At 42.1% G+C, this 22,608-nt stretch overlaps 1 protein-coding gene across 2 annotated transcripts; it reads right to left on the bottom strand.

Annotated features, from left to right (window-relative positions):
* Window positions 1-600: 600 nt before the first annotated feature.
* On the bottom strand, window positions 601-22,263 carry Rlim (ring finger protein, LIM domain interacting). Of its 2 annotated transcripts, none has more exons than XM_013028934.1 (5): window positions 22,092-22,263; window positions 19,700-19,755; window positions 6,330-6,522; window positions 4,237-4,320; window positions 601-2,403 (listed from the first exon to the last, which is right to left on the bottom strand). In XM_013028934.1, exons 3-5 carry the CDS (start codon window positions 6,496-6,498, stop codon window positions 824-826), a joined length of 1,833 nt encoding a protein of 610 aa, XP_012884388.1. In that variant the 5' UTR covers window positions 6,499-6,522; window positions 19,700-19,755; window positions 22,092-22,263; the 3' UTR covers window positions 601-823. The 2 variants fall into 2 exon arrangements, with proteins under 2 accessions (XP_012884388.1, XP_012884389.1); XM_013028935.1 differs by having other exon boundaries at window positions 19,700-19,750.
* Between the last annotated feature and the right edge of the window lie 345 nt (window positions 22,264-22,608).

Raw genomic sequence — 22,608 nt, 5'->3', positions numbered from 1 at the left:
GTGTTTTGTTTTGACTATGGTGGCTCACAAAAAGCAGTTTCCTCACTTCTAAGCATGGTACTTTACAATTTTTAATGCATTAATATAACAGTGCATTGGAAAAGTACTGAGCCTCTACAAAATAGCTTTACATATTTTTAAACAAATGAATGTGATTTTTTTCACTTACACAAGCATAAGCTTTTTAATATTTCCACAAGATAAATATATCAATTAAACTATAAGTCATTCTACAGTGTGCCACAGTGATGGGCTTAGGACAGTTATACACTTACAAGATCCTAACTTTAGTGTTATTTACACTGATGTGTCCAGCATCACCTAGTCTGAAAGGTGAACAAATAATATTCAGAATGTGATTTTACTTAAGTGTCAACTAATAGCTGGGAATGGCATAGCTATAAGTAACTGATTATGAAACACATACTGTAACTTAGCCTTCACCAGGAATTTTCTTTGCTTCTCTATGATGTGGCAATCTGTAAAATAGCAACATGAAACAGATGGGAGCCATTGCTGAAGTAGACCTTTTAAGATAACAAAGGAAGAACTTATAAGTGTACATAACTAAATTATCAGTACAGAAACTATCAAACCATCTGATATTGAAATCAAACTTTTAGGCCCTAAAACATTGCCTTTTAAACATTTTCTTTTATTCTATAAGAAACATTTGAGAACGGACAAGGTTTCTTTAGAAAGCAATGACTGAACTCAGGTTGTCACTTTACATGAAGCACCACTCAAAAAAGTGGACAAAAAGCAAGCAAGTCCGGTTTGCCCATCACTATTCCAGCTACACAGCTTAGAGTTCAGATCTTAATTACACAACACTTTCTCTGTTGCCAGAAGCTAAGACTGCTCTGCGACAAATAGGACAGGTAGAATTCTCAGATAACCAGCGATCGATGCAGTGGACATGATACTCATGGGAACAAGGTAGTTTACGAAGTTTGTTGCCTTCTGTATATTCTGTAATGCAAACACTACATGTTTTTAATGCATCATTTTCACCAAAACTTCTCATTGCCAAGTTGTCAATTTGTTCTTTGGTGAGTCCTCTAGGTTGGTCATCATCATCCTCATTTAAGAGGAAAAACTGAGCCAGGCTAAGGAAGGGAAGAGAGCCACTTTCGTCAAATGTAACTGGAGCCCTATGTCGACCCTCTCGTCTGGCACCTGATGAGCTTCCTTCAACACTGCCTTCAAACACCTCTGAGCTAGTTTCTGAACTTTCTCCATTGGAACTGGAACTAGGACTGGAACTGGAGCTTGAACTCGAACTGGAACCAGAACTGCTACCACCACCAGAGCTACCTCTTCCATTCCGTGACTCTACCCTTTCCATATTTCGACTCGGGACTGAGGCACTAGGCTCTGAATCGCTATCGCTGTACATAAAGTAGCTTAGCTCTCCAAAACCCGTCATTATCTGCCTTAACATGGTCTGAATCGCAACAGATGTAGTCTCACTTAAGCCAGTATTTAAGATCCTACGAATCGGAATCCTGATGGTGCTAACGTAGGTTCTGACGCCTGCCCGCTCAGACCGTGAAAATGTGCGCCTGAAACCTCCTCGTTCACTTTCATAAGTGACAGTGTTATTTGGTGTCTGAGACCTTGACCGAGTTCTGCTGGCTATGCTATCTCTCTGACGATATTCTCCAGGACGAACTCTTCTGACTTGAAGATCAAGGACTATGGTTGGGGGCCTCTGTCCTGATCCTGTAGATTCACCACTGGTGGCTATGTCTGAAGAACCTGCCCCTTGAGAGGCATTTCTTGTTCCAGAAGTTGCAAAGAGACCTCTACTTAGTAATTCGGGTCCAGATATTTGCTGTCTCAATGTCACATGGTGCCGGGTTCTAGAACTTCCCTCAGTCTCATTTACCAAAGGATGCTCAAAAGTCTGAGATGAGATACTATGATGAGATCTTCGTGAAATTTCACTTACTGGGTGCAGAGGTGACCTGCTTCTTTCAGCTCTTGCTCTGGTTCTCCTGTGGTCTGGGCTCCTGCTTCTTGCCCTCCTCTGACCTCTGGTAGGTACAACTTCAGTTAATGTTTCAGCTGAATTTCGTTCTGATCTAGACGGTCTTCCAGATGTTGATTCAGATTGTGCATTTTCCACTTGCCTTTGGCTGTTGTTTTCTGTATTTTCTCCAATAGAACGTCTTGTGGATGGCTCATTTTCATTCTCTGAGTTTTGGCTCCCATTATTACGGTTAACATTTATCTCTAAACTAAATCTGAAGTCACCACTGTTTGGATTAGTCCGGCTCACTGCTCTCCAAGACTGGTTTCCTCTCTGTCCACTTCTTGTTGTATTTCCAGTTTGTCTAACTGAGTTAAGCCAGTCTATTATAGAGTCACCATTAGATACGTCATCTGAAGCTTCTCCACCTGTTTAAAACAAAGAAGGAGCAGAGGGAGAAAAAAGAGCTACTAAAATTAGGACATCATATCATAGTGCTCAGAAAATATACTAAAGAACTTAAAATCTCTGAATAATTTTTACATTTACAAATCTTCTCTTTTGTGGGGAGATGCTGGTACTGAGGGCCTGGGTACTGTCCTTGAGCTTATTTGCTCAAGGCTAGCACACTGCCACTTGAACCACAGCTCCACTTTTGGCTTTTAGCTGGTTAATTGGAGTTAATCTCATCAACTTTCCTGCCTGGTCTGGCTTTAAACTATGATCCATCGTCACACCTCAGCCGCCTGAGTGGCTAGGATTACAGCACACAACTGGCTCACATTTACAAATCTTTGCAAGTTATACTACATAGGTTTGTGGAAAAGTTAATCCTAGAGAAATTTAGGGAACTAATTTGTTTTTAGAAGCATTCTCAAGAGAAGTCTACTTTCAGTACTTCATGATAATATAGTCTAGCAGACACTATGGGACTGACAGACTAACAACTTTTTTGATCCACTGTTAAAATACTAAATGTAATCAAACTATAGTAGTTAAGGCAGTGATAGTATTTTGGTTCCAGTAAACTTTTTACTCCAATAACATTATTTCTGCCTTTAATAACACCTGAGATATATTTTAAAAGGAAAGAATAGTGTAGCCATAGCAAAAATATAACCAAGGTCAATTATCAGCATTTGTCAACCATTAAAATTTTAAGTTGACATAAACCTGTAGATCAAACACCTTTAACACAGCATATATAATGACATGTTCAAGGGCCAAACTACTGCCATAGCTCTCAAGTTCTACAGTAGGGTTTCTCAGCAGTAGTACTACTGATATTTTGAGCCAATTAATTCTGGGGTTGTGCTGTGCAATACAGGACATCAGGATGTTTGGTGCCATACATGCTATCTACCTGCTAGATGCTAGTAGGAAACCCTTAGTTGTGTCAACCAAAAATGTCTCCAGATATTGCCAATGCTCCCAAGAGGAACAAAATTATACCCTATTGAGACAAACAATGGCAGCATTTCTCTGCTAGTGAGGAAATTACGTATTTATAAATAAGGAATTAAGTAGAAGGAAATTTTAATGAAGGTGGAAAACCAAGCAGGGGAAAATCACATTAAAGCAAGGCACCAGTGGTTCATGCCTATAATCCTAGCTACTCAGGAGGCTGAGACCTGAGGATCTCAGTTCAAGGTCAGCCCAGGCAGGCAAGTCCATGAGAATCTTATCTCCAATTAGCCACCAGAAAACTGGAAGTGGTACTGTGGCTCAAAGTGGTAGAGCACTAGCCTTGAGCAAAAAGCTCATGTACAGCACCCAGGCTCAGAGTTCAAGCCTCACGACTGACAAAAAAAAAAATCCACAATTAGGGCTGGGAATGTGGCTTAGAGATAGAGTGCTTGCCTAGTGTGCATGAAGCCCTAGGTTCAATTCCTCAGTACATCACAGAAAAAGCCACAAGTGGTAGTGTGGCCCAAGTGGTAGAGTGCTAGCCTTGAGTAAAAGAAGCTCAGGGAAAGTGCCCAGGCACTGAGTTCAAGCCACAGGATTGGCAAAAAAAAAATCCACATTTAAATAGGCCATTTCTCTGTGTCAACACAAAAAACTACTGTAAGGCAGAAAAATCATGCTGACATTCTCACTATATATCCCAAATATCAAGAAAATGCCACTTTTCTTTTTTATGAACAGTTTACTTAGCACCAAATTAATTTGTGGCATTCCTGGATAATGTTTGGCTGACACTCACTACTACGAAATTCCTATCATTCCATCTTACACCCACCATCCAAAGCAAAGTATACCTCTATTTTCATCTGAGTTTTGAGGAGGTGGACCCTCTTTAATTTGTTGTAGTCTTCTCAGCAACTCTTCTTCAGTACTTTCACCTGGAAGTTTAACAATGTTTGCCATTTTAAAAAGGAAAACCAGTGATTCTTTTTTTTTTCTCTTCATGTACCAAACTATGTAGTCCAGGCTGGCCTATAACTCAAGATCCTCCTGCCTCAGGCTCAGGAGTGCTGAGATCACAGGTATACACTGCTATGATTTATAACAAACACTATAGGGTAAAGATGAGATTAGAAGAGTGGCAAATACTTCATCAGTGACCTACAGTGGTCTCACACATAATAAGAAAAACAATGTTATGTCTGAAAAATAGCTAATGGTAAAAATTCTAAAAACTATAAAAAGAAAATTAGTGATTCTTAACTCAGATTTTAAGAACTAAGGAGTGAATAGAAACCTGTGTAATTTTCATTTCTTTGGGAGCACAATTATTAAAATTTGCACTTAGCCAGGCACCGGTGGCTCACATCTAATCCTAGATACTCAGGAAGCTGAGATCTCTGAGGATCACATTTCAAAGCCAGCCCGGGCAGGAAAGTCTGTGAGACTCTTATCTCCAATAAACCACCAGAAAATGAAGTGGCACTGTAGCTCAAGTGGTAAGAGCACTAGCCTTGAGCTAAAGAGCTGAGGAACAGCACCCAGGCCTAGATTTAGTCCCAAGACTGACCTCCCCAAAAAACTGCACTTATGCCAACATCTTTCCAAGGGATGAAGGTATGGCTTACTGGTAAAAGTTAGCATGTGTAAGACCCTGGGTCAAGTTGGGTGCTGGTGGTTCAGGCCTATAATCCTGACTACTCAGGAGCTGAGATTTGAGGATGGAGGTTCAAAGCCAGTCCAGGCAGGAAAAGTCCCTGAGACTCTTATTTCCACCAGGAAACCAGAAGTAGAGCTGTGGCACAAAGTAGTACAGTGCTAGACTTAAGCAGAAAAGCTCAGGGACAGCTCTTAGGCCCTGAGTTCAAGCCCCATGCCTGACAAAAAAAAATAAAGATCCTGGGTTGTTAAATCTCCAGCATTAAAACAAATGTTTCTTGCTTACTAAGTACTTTTGCATACAATATCTAATTTTTTCAAACTGTTGCCTACTTTTAACCCTTAAATCCTCCTGCCTTAATCTCCCAAGTAACTGGGAATGCCTGGCTTTGTTTTTCATTTTTAAATAAGGAAACTCAGTGACTGACTTGTCAGAAGCTACACTGAGTAACAGCCAGGCCAGAACTCCAACTTAAGCATTCTGATTGAAATCAGGTCTATTGGCTCAAAATGTACTTCCTGGGCTGAGAAGGTGGCTCAGTGGTAGAGTACTTGCCTTGCATGCATGAAGCCCTGGGTTTGATTCCTCAGGACCACATAAGCAGAAAAAGCCAGAAGTGGTGCTGTGGCTCAAGTGGCAGAGTGCTAGCCTTGAGCTGAAGAGCTGAGGGACAGCACCCAGGCCCTGAGTTCAGGTCCAGGACCAACAAAAATAAATAAATAAAGTGCTTCCTTTAAAATCACACTAAAATTTTAGCTTTGAAAATATATGTAATCACCTGAAAGTTATACAAATTCACTAGAAATGAGATGGCAGACAACATATACTGTTTTAACTAGGATCAAACGAGACTTAAAAGGGTAAAGCTAAGCACTAAATTCTGATTGTTATCATACCCCTGACTAACTCTGGCAGATTATCATTGGGACATAATCAGAGAAGCAGAGATGACAAAAACGGGTATGTACTAGGAGCTAAAGTTCTCATTAGTTATTCCACACTTGGATTCATGTATAGTTAAGTTAAAGCTAATTAAGAACCAAGTGACTATTCAGCTCCATTCTTCTTGTGTATGTCACTCAAAATTTGTAACAAAATTAACTTTAAGATCTGTCTGATATAGAATAATTTCACATGATTAAACTCAAGTAAAAGTACAGCAATACTGTTCGACATTTTCTTGCATTTGTCATATTTTATAATAACTGAAGAAACATTTTTAAAACAGACTAAAGTATTAAAAACATCTATTTACATATGTAAATCCTTAAATTACATATAGCATACCTGGAGTGCCTAGTAAATTATTATCTCTCATAAGCCTATAATCTTCTTCACTAAGATTATTTACAAATTGATAGAAAGCTTCTTCCCGATCCAAGCGGTCCATTTGACTTCTGCGCTGTGCTGCAGACTGGTCACCACTTCCTTTATCGTTAGAATCTGAGTTTTCCATCTTGATGAACAAGTGGAAAATTACCTAAAAGAAGAGAGGAGACTAATCTTGAAAACAGAGATCACGAGGTGTTCTATTTAACAGTGTGAAGTATGTGAAAATCCAGAGAACAGGTGGAGACATGGATCTTAAACTTGAAATAAACAAAATTCCAGAAAGCATGGCTATATTAGGGGAAAAAAAGAGTGGCAAACTATAGCCGTTGGTCCAAATCCAGCAATGCTATTTTATTGTTATTCTCTTTATAATCTAGGAATGCTTTTATATTTTGGGGGCAATTGCTAAGTTCTGAACCGAGGGTCTTGCATGAATGGGCTCTTTTATTGACCTGTATTTTCAGCTTCTGGATTCTTTTCCTTTCTGGGTTTTTGGGTGGATTTTTTTTTGTTTTTTGTTTTTTTTTTTTTGAGGCAAAGTCTCATTAGGTAATCCAGGCATGACCTCAAACTAGTCTTCCAATTACTGGATTACAGTTGTGTGCTATGCCTAGTTTTATGTTGTTTTGTTTTGGTGCCAATCCTGAGGCTTGAATTCAGGGCCTGGGCGCTGTCCTTCGGGTTTTTTGCTCAAGGCTAGTGTTCTACCACTTGAACCCTCTTACAGTAGTTTAATGGAGATAAGAATCTCAGACTGGGGCTGGGAAGGTGGCTCAGTGGTAGAGTGCTTGCCTTGCATGCATAAGACCCTGGGTTCGATTCCTCAGCACCACTAAGCAGAAAAAGCTGGAAGTAGCACTGTGGTTCAAGTGCTGGAGCGCTAGCCTTGAGCTGAAGCGCTGACGGACAGTGTCCAGGCCCAGAGTTCAGGCCCCACGACTGACAAAAAAATTAAAAAGAATCTCAGACTTTCCTGCACAGGCTGGCTTTGAAGCACATATCAGCCTCCTGAGTACCCAGAACTGACATTGAGTCCTGGCACTGGTCTGACTTTTTAAAAGGTGAAAAAGAGTATTTTGTGAGAAGTAAAAAATAAATATTACTACCAAGAGAGCTGGGCAGAAAAGTCCCCATGAGACTCTTATCTTCAATTAACCACTCAATTAACCACTCAAAAACCAGAAGTAGAGCTGTGGCTCAAAGAGGTAGAGCACTAGCCTTGAGCAGAAGAGCTCAGAGAAGTGCTCAGGCCCGGAGTTCAACCCCTACAACTAAGAAAAAAAATTGTATGACTCTGAACATTCAAAATACTATTTAGTGAAATGAATTCCAAGAAATGGAAAAATGGTTTTTTTGGTAATTGTTGATGGTGATAGAGGCAGCATTTGTTTTTGCTGAGGGTTTCTGTCTGGGGGGGGCGGAGCAAAGAGAAAGGGGGGGGAACAAATGCAATCATGCTATTCAGTATTAAATGACCTGTCGGCAGGAGGGTAAAACAGGAAAAGCAAAGGGGTGGAATGTACTCATTACTTGATTTTTGAAATGGTAACCCCTCTGTATATCACCTTAACAATTATAAAATTATATTTTAAAAACTGGTTCTTGCCGGGCGCTGGTGGCACACACCTGTAATCCTAGCTACTCAGGAGGCTGAGATCTGAGGACGGTGGTTCAAAGCCAGCCCGGGCAAGAAGCCTGTGAAACTCTTATCTCCAATAAACCACCAGAAAACCAGAAGTGGCGCTGTGGCTCAAGTGGGAGAGCACTTGCCTTGAGCTGAAGAGCTGAGGGACAGACAGCACCCAGACCCAGAGTTCAAGCCCCACAACCAAACAACAACAACAAAAAGTCTGAATTACACTGTCAAGAAGAAAAATACAAATAATATAATACACAATAATTTTGCATTTAAAGCAGCTTCACTGGAAAAAAATTTTTAATGGCCAGGTTTGGTAGGCCACACCTGTAAATATAACACTTGGAGGCTGAAGCAGAAGAATCATGAGTTGAAAGCCAGATGAGCTACATCGTTAGACTTGGCCTCCAAAAAGGTGAGGAATAAGAGGGAGGAGTGAAAGAGTGAAATAATTCTTTCTTCTGACCATTAGTCTTCAAGATTTACTCTTAGCCAGGCACCGGTGGCTCACACCTGTAATCCTAGCTACTCAAGAGGCTGAGATATGAGGAATGTGGTTCAAAGCCAGGCCAGGCAGGAAAGTCCATGAGACTCATCTCCCATTAACTGCCAGAAAACCAGAAGTTATGTTGTGGCTCAAGTGGTAGAGTGCTAGCCTTGAGCTGAAGAGCTTAGGAACAGCACCTAAGCTGAGAGTTCAAGCCCCATGACTGACAAAAAAATTACTGTTGACCACTTAGAATGTCTATACATAAAGTGAAAGATAAAACATATCTGTATTCAAAACTCTCCCTGGGAGTATGACTCAAGTAGTAGAGTGCCTACCTAGTAAGGCCTTGAGTTCTAACCCCAATATTGACACTGACACACACACACACACACACACACACACACACACACACACACACACACACTACCTTTCCTGAACTTGTCATTCTAAACAGCTTCTACCTGGATTCCAGTAGTAGAGTGCCTACCTAGTAAGGCCTTGAGTTCTAACCCCAATACACACACACACACACACACACACACACACACACACACACACACACACACACACACACACACCTACCTTTCCTGAACTTGTCATTCTAAACAGCTTCTACCTGGATTCCAGTAGTAGAGTGCCTACCTAGTAAGGCCTTGAGTTCTAACCCCAATATTGACACTGACACTGACTGACACACACACACACACACACACACACACACACTGTGACTCAAGTAGTAGAGTGCCTACCTAGTAAGGCCTTGAGTTCTAACCCCAATATTGACACACTGACACACACACACACACACACACACACACACATACACACACACACACACACTACCTTTCCTGAACTTGTCATTCTAAACAGCTTCTACCTGGATTCCAGTAGTAGAGTGCCTACCTAGTAAGGCCACACACACACACACACACACACACACACACACACACACACACACACACACACACACCCTACCTTTCCTGAACTTGTCATTCTAAACAGCTTCTACCTTGATTCCAGTAGTAGAGTGCCTACCTAGTAAGGCCTTGAGTTCTAACCCCAATGCGCACGCACACACGCACACACACACACACACACACACACACACACACACACACACACACTACCTTTCCTGAACTTGTCATTCTAAACACCTTCTATCTGGATTCCAATTGGAGCAAAAGGGAATTTTTATTAGATTTCTTGTTTTACTTACTCTTTTCTTGTGGCGAGTCCTGGGGTTTGAACGCAGGGCCTAAGCACTGTCCCTAACTTTTTTGCTCAAGGCTAGCATGTTGCCACACACTTTTCTGCTGGTTAATTGAAGATAAAGTCTCGTGAACTTTGAAGATAAAGTCTCGTGAACTTTGCTGCTCCAGTTGGTTTCAAACCACGATCTCAGATCTCAAGTCTCCTGAGTAGCCAGGATTACAGATGTGAGGCACTGGTGCCCAGATTATTTATTGTTTATTTGACAGTCTTACTGGCCTCAAACTCTTTGGTTCTTCCTCCTCACCCTCTCAAAATTACAGGTACACACCACTGTATGCATCTATTTTGGTCCATTTTAATCTAAATTTTAATGAGGCACACCAATAGGCAACATGTGAACACATCCAAATTGTCCTTTGAGCTGTACAGGGTCTCACTATGTAGCCTGGATTGGCTTCATACTTGTAATCTTCCTGCCTTGGTCTCCTTAGTACACCAGGCCTCTAAAGTGCTGTTACTTCTACAATAAAACACTGTTCTACTTTCCCTACCCTCTTATGGCAGAGAAAAATTAGGAAAAATATTTCCCCATGTTTTTCTGTAATATTTTCTCAGAAACAAATTTTTGCTAAAGTAATGACTAGCTCCCTTCAAAGCAGTTTGTTCCTCTTAGTTAGCTAACTGAGAGAAAAATCTCATTTGATACCCTACCGTTTGTTGCCCAAAGCTTGAATCCTTTTTGCCTTAATTCTACATTTCTCTTTGGCTAGTAGAAGAGAAAAGGCACCCTTACATTGTAAAAAGTTATGAGGTGACCTATAGCTCCAATACCCATGGAGATTCCCACAACCAGAAGCAATTACATTTTCAAAGAAAAAGACTTTTTTTTGAAAAAGCAATTTTTCTCACATTCCTTATAAACTAATCTTACTCTCACATACTCAATGAGCAATGCCAAACTGAATGGCATAAAATGAAGAAATAAATCTTAAGTTAAGAATTTTGCCTACTAGATGTAATGCTACTATAAGAACATTTTATTTTATTTTTTTTGGGTCCGGTCGTGGGGCCTGAACTCTGGGCCTGGGCACTGTCCCTCAGCTCTTCAGCTCAAGGCTAGCGCTCTACCACTTGAGCCACAACACCACTTCCGGCTTTTTTCTTTTTGTTTATGTGGTGCTGAGGAATGGAACCCAGGGCCTCAGGCATGCAAGGCAAGCGCTCTACCACTGAGCCATCTTCCCAGCCCTATAAGAACATTTTAAAAGTTAAAGTGTGCCAAAGATGTTAGGGAACTCTAATCTAAATAATCAAACACAGAACCTTCTCCATTTGGGTCTCCAAATTTTACTTTATTGTGAACAACACTGCGAGACCATGTAACTAGTAGAAATAAAAGGATTAAGATTATAACTTAGTGGCAGAGCACTTACCTAGCATGTATGAGGCCCTGGGTTTCATTTATCCCTAGCACAGAAGCAGCGGGTGGGGATAAGAATCTGTACATACAAGCCGGGCGGGCGCTGGTGGCTCACGCCTGTAATCCTAGCTACTCAGGAGACTGAGATCTCAGGATCGCGGTTCAAAGCCAGCCTGGGCAGGAAAGACCGCGAGACTCCTATCTCCAATAAACCACTAGAAAACCAGAAGTGGCGCTGTAGCTCAAGTGGTAGAGCGCTCGCCTTGAGCTGAAGAGCTGAGGGACAACGCCCAAGCCCAGAGTTCAAGCCCCACGGCCGAAAAAAAAAAAGAATCTGTACATACATCCCTGTACTACTTCAAAACCATATCATAAAAGAAAAGACCCTATATCTACTCATTTAATTATTACAGTCACAAGTTATAACACTGCTGTGTCTAAGTCATGCACTTACACATATGATTTGCTCTAGGCATTTTTAAAAAGAAATTATTTCCATGAACTAATTATCAGTATACATTAATTCAGAGAATATAATTCCTCTTGTTTTAGTCAGTCGTGGGGCTTGAGCTCAGAGTCTGGGCCCTGTCCCTGAGCTCTTTTTGCTCAAGGCTAGCACTCTATCACTTTGAACCACAGCACCACTTCTGGTTTTCTGGTGGTTATAACTGGAGATCTCAAGGACTTTCCTGGCTCAGGCTGACTTTGAACTGAGATCCTCAGATCTCAACCTCCTGAGTAGCTAGGATTACAGGCATGAGCCACCAGCACCCAGGATAATTCCTCTTAAATCACTTAGTTCTCTCCCTGGTTGTAAGCAATACTCATCATCTTATATTTACATAGCAGTTTTACCTACACTTCATTTGATCATTACAATAATCTCATGAGGCTGGGAAGGTGGCTCAGTGGTAGAGTGCTTGCCTTGTATGCATGACGTCCTCAACACCACATAAACAAAATAAACCGGAAGTGGTGCTGTGGCTCAAGTGGTGGAGCGCTACCCTTGAGCTGAAGAGCTGAGGGACAGTGCCCAGGCCCAAAGTTCAGGCCTCCCAACCGACAAAAAAAAAAGAAAAAAAAGAAATATGTTGAATCTCTAACATGAAATATTACTCAGAAAAATGAAATCATGTTACGTGCAGGAAAATGGATGGTACTGAAGACAATTATGCTGAACTGAAGATAAGCCAAACAAAAAACCAAATGTCAGCTGGACACCAGTAGCTCATGCCTGTAATCCTAGCTATTCTGAAGGCTAAGATCTGAGGATCACAGTTAGATGCTACCCTGGGTAGGTAAAGTCTGTGAAACTCTTATCTCCACTAATCTACCAAAAAATCCAGAAGTGGTGATGTGGCTCAAGTGGGAGGGTGCTACACTTGAGCAAAAGAAGCTCATAGACAGCACCCAACCTCTGGTTTCAAGCTCCAGGATTGGACAAAAAAGCCAAATATTGCCTGCTTTTATTTTTGAAAGCTATACCTAAAGGACATATGTATTCATGGACACACACATATCTGTGGGTGGGTATATACACAGAATATGATTCTAAGTATGGGTCAGTTTAGGGGGATAAGGGATAGTAGGTGAATTATTTCAAAGTACATGTGACTATATATGAAGATGGCACAAGTAATCTTAATTAAAGTGTTGTTCATGAAGGGATTAGGAGGCAGAGAAAGAAAGCAGTAGAGAAAGTTATTCTGATTAAAACTGAATACTGGAAAGGCCAGTAATTAAATCCATGTCTCCTGATTCCAAATTCAGGTAACTTTTACAGTAAAGGACACCACCTTCTGAGTATATCTCAAAACCATATACTTTAAAATACATTCCTTCAAGCTGGCCACTGGTGGCTCACAGTTGTAATCCTAGCTACTAAGGCTAAGATCTGAGAATCTTGGTTTGAAGCCAGCCCAGGCAGGAAATTCTGTGAAATTCTTATCTCCATTAAATTACAAAAAACAACAACAAAAAAAACAGAAGTGGGGCTGGGCAGGTGGCTCACTGGTAGAGCACTTGCCTTACATGCATGAGGCCCTGGGTTCGGTTCCTCAGCACCACATAAGCAAAAAAGAAAAAAGCTGGAAGTGGCGCTGTGGCTCAACTGGTAGAGTGCTAGCCTTGAGCTGAAGAGCTGAGGGACAGCACCCAGGCCCAGAGTTCAGGCCCCACGACCTGACCCCCCAAAAAAAACCAGAAGTGGAGCTGTGGCTTATGTGGTTATGAGCACTGGCCTTGAGCAAAAGCTCAGGGATATAGTGTCCAGGCCCTGAGTTCAAGCCTCAGGACTAGCACACACAAAAAAATTCCTTCAGCCAGACTTTGGTGGCTCAAACCTGTAATCCTAACTATTCAGGAAACTGAGATCTGAGGATTACAGTTCAAAGCCAGCCTGGGCAGGAAAGTGTGACACTGTTTCCAATTAACCAACAAGAAGTCAGAAGTAGAGCTGTGGCTCAAGTAGCAGAGAACTATCCTTGAGCAAAAAAGCTCAGGGATAGCACCCAGGCCATGAGTTCAAGCCCTCAGCACACACATACAAAAATATCCCTTCAATTCCAGTAGGATTAAATGTACTATTCAATTTATCTTGTTCAGGCCTTAAAAAAAAACAATACTGGAATTTGAACTTGGGGGAGATGAGGGGAAGCTTGTGATTATGAGGTAGGCACACTACCAGTAAGCCACACCTCCAGCCCTTCCTCTTTTCTTATTTTTTTAGGTTCCACAGATCTCACAGACCTGCCTGGGCTGGCTTCAAATTTTGATCCTCAGATCTCAGCCCCCTGAGTAACTAGGATTATAGGTGTGAACCACCAGTGCTGGGCTGCAATGTTGACTTTGAGATTAGAGTTTGCTTCTCAAGTATCTGCTCAGATACTGCTCCACTTATTTTACGCTTCCTGTTGTAGCTGGAATGACCAGTGCATTCCAAATCCTTTCACTGAGATGGACTCTAACATTTTGCTGCCTGGGCTGACTTGGAGCTACAATTCTCCCTATCAATCTCAGCCTCTCAACTACCTAGAGTTAAAGGTATGAGCCTCTGGTGCCCAATTTATAAGACATCTGATTGAACATAAGATATAGGGGTTTTGCACATGCTAGACAAGCTCCCTAACACTGAACTATGCCCATCTCTCACAGAACATCTTTCACAGGCAGTATGAATCCAACTTATTTTCAAAGTAAGTCAGATTTTTAATTTTCTTTTAAGTACACCTGTCTCTTAAATAGCACATTTTCTAAAGCTCCCCCTTTCCTCCAGAATAATGTTGCCAATATACCCAAATAATTTTCAGAAATGAGAAGCCAAACTGAAAAAACTGCCCCACTGTTTCAAAGAAATGTTCATCTGGTCAGCAAATTAGGGAATGTATAATTGTATCAGAAAAACGTAATGCTTCATAGGAAAAGCCAACAAGAAAATCAATCAAGAAGCAGGGCACTGGTGGTTCACACCTGTAATTCTAGCTACTCAGGAGGCTGAGATCTGAGGATCGTCGTTCAAAGCCAGCCCGGGCAGGACAGTCTTTGAGACTCTTATCTCCAATAAACCACCAGAAAACCAGAAGTGGGCTGTGGCTCAAGTAGTAGAGCACTTGCCTTAAGATGAAGAGCTGAGGGACAGCAACCAGGCCCAGAGTTAAAAGCACATGACCCATAAAAGAAAAAAAAAAAAGAAAATCAATGAATTGTATTATAGAATCCAATACCAATTTTGTCTGAGAATAATAATTACTTATTTTAGATTTTTATGACAAGGTCTCCCTATGTAGCCCAGGCTACTCTCTAGTTCTCTATCTTCCTGTCTCAGCACCACTAGTTCTAAGATTACAGGTATTTGTTACCTTGAGAATTTTGTAGTATTTTGATAATTTCAATTTTTCCAAATAGTCACTATCATAATTATGTGCAATACTGTTTATGGCCACTGCTATAAAAGTGACTTTGACCAAAGTACAATATATGCACACATGTAAATACCACAATAAAATCCCTTTGTAAAATTAATTTATGCTAATAAAAATTTTTCAGTATTCGGGGCAATGGCTCACACCTGTAATCACAGCTACCTGGGAAGAAGAGATGAGAACTGTCAAAATCAGTTCAGGCAAAAAGAAAAACCATGAAGACTACACAAACTGAGTGCCAGTGGCTCATGCCTGTAATCCTAGCTCTTCAGGAGGCTGAGATATGAGGATCACAATTCAAAGCCAGTCTGGGCAGTAATGTCCGTGAGACTCTTATCTCCAATTAACCACCAGAAAACCAGAAGTGGCACTGTGGCTCAAGTGGTAGAGTGCTAGCCTTGAACTGAAGAGCTCAGGGACAGCGCCCAGGCCCAGAGTTCAAGACCCACTACTGACCAAAAACACAGGTTATCAAGACCCCATCTCAATCAATAAGCTGAGCATGTGATCCTAGCTAAGGAAGGCTGTAGGTAGGAGGATGATACTGAGGCTAAATTCAAAACAAAAATCTAAGACTCTACCCACCCCCCCCAAAAAAAGCAAAAATGGCTGAGGGGGCTGGGCGCTGGTGGCTCTCGCCTGTAATCCTAGCTACTCAGGAGGCTGAGATCTGAGGATCATGGTTCAAAAAGCATCCAGGGCAGGAAAGTCCATTAGACTTTTATCTCCAATTAATCACCAGAAAACAGGAAGTAGTACTGTGGCTCAAATGGTAGAATGCTTGCCTTGAGCTGAAGAGCTGAGGGACAGCACCCAGGCCAAGAGTTCAAGCCCCACAACCAACCAAAAGATGGCTGAGGGCATGCTCAAGTGGTAGAGCACCTACATAGCAAATACAAGTCCCAGAGTGCAAACTTTTTTTTTTTGGGGGGGGGGCCAGGTCGTGGGGCCTGAACTCTGGGCCTGGGCGCTGTCCCTCAGTTCTTCAGCTCAAGGCTAGCGCTCTACCACTTGAGCCACAGCGCCACTTCCAGCTTTTTTCTTTTTGCTTATGTGGTGCTAAGGAATCGAACCCAGGGCCTCATGCATGCAAGGCAAGTGCTCTACCACTGAGCCACCTTCCCAGCCCAAAGAGTGCAAACTCTTGTATTCCCCCAAAAAGTAACTTGCCATAGGAGTACCTGCCTAGTCAAGTATGAGGTCCTGAGTTCAAATCCCAGTAATACCTAAAACAAAAACAAAAAAATGAAACTCACAAAGGAAGTTAAGAGTAACATGATATAGACCAATAAAATGTTGGCTCCTTCGAGGACTGGGAATGTGGCTTAGTGGTAGAATGCATGCCTGGTATACATAAAGCCCTGGGTTTGATTCCTCTGTATCACATAAGCAGAAAAGCCAGAAGTGGGGCTGTGGTTTAAGTAGTAGAATGTTAGTCTTGAACAAAAAGCTCAGTGACAGTGCCCAGGCCCTGAGTTCAAGCCCCAGGACTGGCAAAAAAAGTTAAATCACAAAGAAGTATTAACTTTGAAATCAGAATATAAAATGTCATCATATATGTAAATACCAAAAGTGCTGCCAATTCTTCATATATAGAAGGCTTCATTAAAATTTTATGAAATGTACAAAAGATGAAAAAATGGTTGATAACAAGATAAACAGGAGATTTCAACTCTATGGGAAGAGAATGAATTCTTGTGTTGACTATAACCTGGCTATGTCCATTTAGCCAATCCTTCAGTCTCCTGTGCCTCAAGATTTCCATTATAACATTACATTAACTCACTTGCAACATACCTTCCAGTCCTATGAATCGGTGAATTTAAGATAAAATCTAGGTCACAGTATAGCATCAAGTCACAAAATCAAGGTTAAGAAAATATATGAATATCTAGAACATAAGTTTAGAAGCTGCTTTTCTCACCCATTTTGCATTTCTTTTGTATTAAAAGAACAAATGTGCTGACAACTGTCCTTTCTGAACCAGTTTTCCTACAGAGAAATCATGGATGCCATATATCCATGGCTTATACAGAAGAGTAATAGTTTATACTGGTTTTACTAAAAGTTTCATTTTGGTTAATTTACGATAACTTCAGTATAAGTGATTTTTTTGGTCAGTTGTGGGATCTAAACTCTGGGCCTGAGCACTGTCCCTCAGCTCTTCAGCTCAAGGCCAGCACTCTACCATTTGAGCCACAGTGCCACTTCCAGCTTTTTTTCTGCTTATGTGGTGCTGAGGAATCGAACCCAGGGCCTCATGCATGCAAGGCAAGCATTCTATGACTGAGCCACCTTCCCAGCTTAGTGTAAGTGATTTTTAAAGGGAACATTAGCAAATAAAAAACATGTCAGGCACTACTGGCTCATGCTTGTAATCCTAGTTACTCGAGGCTGAGATCTAAGGATCACGGTTCAAAGCCAACCAGGGCATGAAAAGTCTGGAGACTCATCTCCAACTAACCACCTGAAAACCAGAAGTAGAGCTGTGGCCCAAAGTGGTGGAGTGCTAACCTTGAGCAAAGAAGCTCAGGGACAGTGCTCAGGTCCTGAGTTCAAGCCCCACCACCGACCAAAAAATTGTAGCTATTTTCTTTCTACAGTCAAGTGCAGAACAAAACATTTTTTTATTCCAGAAAAAAATATTATGCATATATTTGTGGCATTATGACTACTAAGATTAAGATCTTAGATTGTGACTATGAAAAATCTAGAACAAAAATGCCAAGTATGTATTTCAGGAGGAAACCACAAGTTCAAAAATACATACCCCCAAATTGAGCTATCTGTGTGTGTATGCATGTGTCCATGTGTGCATATATGCATGCACCTGCTTTTCCTCCAGTCACTGCTAATGCTCTACCATTTGATAAACTCCTCTACTTGCAGCTTTTTGGCTAATTAACAAGAGGTAAGAGTCTAAAGGACTTGTTTACCTGGGCTGTTTCCAAACCATGGATGCTTGGATCTCAGCTTCCTGAGTGGCTAGGAATATAAGCATTATCCACAGGCACATAGCTTAAGAAAAACTAAAATGTATCTTGATATATCTTTAAAAACATAAATAACAGGGGCTGGGAAGTTGGCTCAGTGGTAGAGCGCTTGCCTTGCATGCCTGAGGCCCTGGGTTGGATTTCTCAGCACCACATAAGCAAAAAGAAAAAAGCTGGAAGTGGCGCTGTGGCTCAAGTGGTAGAGCACTAGCCTTGAGCTGAAGAGCGGAGGGACAGCGCTCAGGCCCAGAGTTCAGTCCCTATGACCGGACCCCCCAAAAAAAGAAAAAACATAAATAACAAAAAATGAACTGCCAGCTGGTAGCTCATGCCTGTAATCCTAGCTACTCAGGAGGCTGAGATCGGAGGACTGTGGTTCAAAGCCAGCCCGGGCATTAAAGTCCAAGAGATTCTTATCTCCAATTGACCACCAGAAAACCAGAAGTGGCACTGTGGCTGAAGTAGTAGGGCGCTTACCTTGAGCTGAAGAGCTGAGGGACAGTGCCCAGGCCCAGAGTTCAAGCCCCATGACCAACAAAAAGAAAAATATGGCCTGGAACATTAAGCATTCAATAGACATTAGCTATGAATTCAGGTTAGCTATCCATTCCTAGTTTGACTTGAGTACTCTAGGTTTGCCCTTGCTGTCCAGGAATCAGTAAAGTTTCTCTTGATTTAAAGTGTCCTAGTTAGGGGCTGGGAAGGTGGCTTAATGGTAGAGTGCTTGCCTAGCATGCATAAAGCCCTGGGTTCGATTCCTTAGTACTATATACACAGAAAAGCTGCAAGTGGTGCTGTGGCACAAGTGGTAGAGTGCTAGCCTTCAGCAAAAGAAGCTCAGGGACAGTGTCCAAACCCTGAGTTCAAGCCCCAGGACTGGCAATAAAAAAAATAAAAATAAAAATTGTCCTGGTTAGTGGAATCAGAATACATGGTTACCTTAACAATGGTGATGACAGTAAAGGAATTAATCGTAATTACAATATTACCTATCAATTACGGCTTTTTGAAAAAAAACCACCACACAAAATGCAAGATGTTGCTATAATTCTACTGATATTTCAATTCATTTTTCACATAACTATTAAAAGGTATTTTATTTATTTATACTTATGTCATTGCAATAATGATTTAAGGCAGCAAAAAAATTGTTCTATGTGTCACAAGTTTGACAAACTTCAGGAAATACTTTAAGGGTAAAGTTGACAGCGGGGCAGTAACTGGTGGCTCATGCCTGTAATCCTAGCTAGGGAGGCTAGGATCTGAAGATCATGGTTAGGCAGGAAAAGTCTAAGACCCTCATCTCCACTTAGCCACCAGAAAATGGCAAGTGGCGCTGTGGCTCAAATTGATGGAGTGTGAGCCTTTAGCAAAGAGTTCAGGGGCAGTGTCCAGGCCAGGAGTTCAAGCCCCACAACTGACAACAAAAAATAAACAGCAAAATTCACAGATAAAGCACTGATCTAGTTCCAGGTACTGACAAGTATTACCCTTTTAATGGGTACTTTGAAAAGCACCCATTCTCATCATGAAGAATGCTCAACACCATCATATTATCAATGAGCCCATTCAACCACAGGGCCTGCAAAATAGAATAAACATTTGTAAACATACATTCTACATATATCAGAAGATGCAACAAAAAATAAATTACCTGACTTATGACATAGTATTGAAACACAAACTGGATTTTAGTTTCTTCACTCTGTTCTAGAAAAAAAAGAATCCATTAGTCTTTCTCATCTTGTATTTTCTTTTAAAACACACCTTAAAAAATACATATCCTACTTATTCTAGAAGTCACACAATTTAACTTGAAACTCAAACTAATTCAAGTTAGTAGAATACTGGGGGACACCAAGGTTAGATGGAATCAGGATTTAGATATAAATTTCCCTTAGAAGTTGAGAGGTAAGCTTGGTGCCGGTGGCTTACGCCTGTAATTCTAGCTACTCAGGAGGCTGAGATCTGAGGATCACAGTTTAAACAGGGTTTAAAGCCAGTCTGGGCAAGAAAGTCTGAGACTCATCTCCAATTAATCACCAGGAAACTGGAAGTGGTACTGTGGCTCAAGTGGTAGAGCATTAGCCTTGAGCTGAAGAGCTGAGGGACAGCACCCAGGCCCAGAGTTCAAGACCCTTGACTGACAAAAAAAAATAAGTTGAGAGGTAATCTACTTTTTAATATAAGCTTGCTTAATATAGGCCTTCCCTTATCAGACCACTAATTATTTGCAGATTCTGACAGTCGACTTCAAGGACTTACTTTGGCACACTATATTACCCCAAGACAGCGAGTAAAGCATCCTTACAGGATCTTAGGCTAAAGAATGTGACATTTTTTTGTAAGAGGAGTTGTCGAAAAACCGTCTTTAAAAGGGCTTGGACTGGTCTTCCTAACAAGTATTTTCATCTTAAAAGAGTAATTTGAAGGCCGGGCGCTGGTGGCTCATGCCTGCAATCCTAGCTACTCAGGAGGCTGAGATCTGAGGATCGCGGTTCAAAGCCAGCCCGGGCAGGAGAGACCGTGAGACTCCTATCTCCAATAAACCACCAGAAAACCGGAAGTGGCGCTGTAGCTCAAGTGGTAGAGTGTTCCCCTTGAGCTGAAGAGCTGAGGGACAGCGCCCAGGCCCAGAGTTCAAGCCCCACGACCGACAAAAAAAAAAAAGAGTAATTTGACCAGAGAGTTGGCCTCTGCTTTCAGAAAATGATTCAGGACTGACTGAATGAGAATATGAAGAGTTACTTTGTCAATACTAAGAGTCAAAAGATTCAAATAAATGAGAGTTTCTTTTCTCCTCTTAAGGCAAGAGACACATAAATACCACGTTTCTTCCACTTTTGAAATGTCCAAAAGCATTTCGGTTAATTCTGATTCAGGAAATGGGATCGTTATTTACAGAAAGTATTAAAACTGTGGGGCCTTGAAAATTTTGAATGACAATCTGACATAAAATCCTCTTGCCCCAAAACAAACAACTACAAAAAAAAGATAACCTAAATAATCAGTTTGCTAGGCCTCAGATTCCTACACTAACCTGTGGAATAAGTATGGTGAAACTGTCCAGGGAAGGAACGTGGCTGTCTCCTCCATTTTGAAATAATCAGCATAAGGGAAAAAGGGACTGAGTATTCAGGAAGCAGAAGCCCAACCGGTTAATACTAGTTACTAAGCTATGGCGTACGTGGCAGGTACCGCCCGCACAAGACCCTTAGGGTTTTTTTTTCTTTAAGGGAGGAGGGGTTGGGTCGCTGGCCGATTGCACGGAAATTAACTTGAAAATAATTTGGCCCAAGTCCCACCCACCCTATCCAGGGAAAAACAACACGCAACGGCTTTTCCCTCTCTTTGCCAAGAGATCCTTCCAGTGATATCTGGGCGAAGGATACCCCAGGGTTATATGAGCAAGGGAATAAAACCACATTTGCCTTAGATCTTCAGGGACGATGTCATCGCGACCCCAGAGGGGGCTCCTAATTGCTAGTTCTCTACAGAGGGTTCAAAATGGGGTATGGCAAATCCTGGGTGTGTGTGTGGGGGGGGAATCTAAAGGCCAGAATCTGACTTAATTAAGAGGAGCCTGGCCCTACTTCCCCCCTTTTCCCAGCCCAACCCAGACATGTAAAAATGCCAAGCGAGGAGGGAAAGGTCCCATTAAGGCAAGAGAGAAAAACCTGAGACACTATGATTCTCATGCCTGAGGCCAAAACTGGAAAAGCGCCTCCCCGAAATACTCCAGGCTCGGGTTCCATGGAGCCGCCCGCCGAGAGGAAGTGCTACCCACCTCAGTGCCCTTCTTCAGTGAGCCCCACGGCAGAAAGAGAGACCGAGAGCGAGAAAGATATAGAGAAGAGAGATAAAAACCCAACTAAAATGGCAGCGGCGACGACGCCACCGAACCCCCCACAGAAACGGGCCTGGGGTCCGGCGGCGACATTAAGCCTCCGCCACTGAGAGCTTCAGTCGGGCCATTTTGAGGGAACCCGATCGCGGCGGCCCGTCTTTCCTCCCTCATTTCTTGGGACTCTCAGACCTTTACTTACCCGGTTTTAGGCTCACTCTCAGTTCGACCAACGCCACTCAGGCTCCCGGGCGCCTCCCCGGCAGTAGCTCTCAAGCCCGCCTCTGACAGAGTGGCTGCTGGAGACCCGCCTCTAACCCAGCGCTTGCTCTGAGGCGTAGCTTAAGCAGCCATTATCTTCCCCATTGTTACTAAGCAATGACAGGAAACGACTGCTCACAACAGGAAGTGATGATGCGGCGCTCGGCGCGGCCCCACAGCACCCCTCACAGCCTGCCAGCCAATCAGAACGGCTGGCTCCACAGGGCTCGGTGAAGAGTTTTTTTTTTTTTATTTTTTTCCGGAGGGGGAGGGGAACACAGGCGCCTCACGTCGGCGGGCGCGGGCGACGAGGTAGAAAAGGAAAGCTGCTGTGACGCCCACCATGTGACTAGCCCCACCCTCCCCGCCATTTTGAATTGTGGCGAGAAATTTGCCTTCGGAGAATTGTGGGAATCTTTGCATTCCCATTTTGAAAAACTGAAGGACGTTACCTTCAG

This window comes from Dipodomys ordii, unplaced genomic scaffold (assembly GCF_000151885.1).
Source record: "Dipodomys ordii isolate 6190 unplaced genomic scaffold, Dord_2.0 Scaffold116, whole genome shotgun sequence".
Classification (NCBI taxonomy): Eukaryota; Metazoa; Chordata; class Mammalia; order Rodentia; family Heteromyidae; genus Dipodomys; species Dipodomys ordii.
This window is presented reverse-complemented; position numbering and strand designations above follow the sequence as displayed.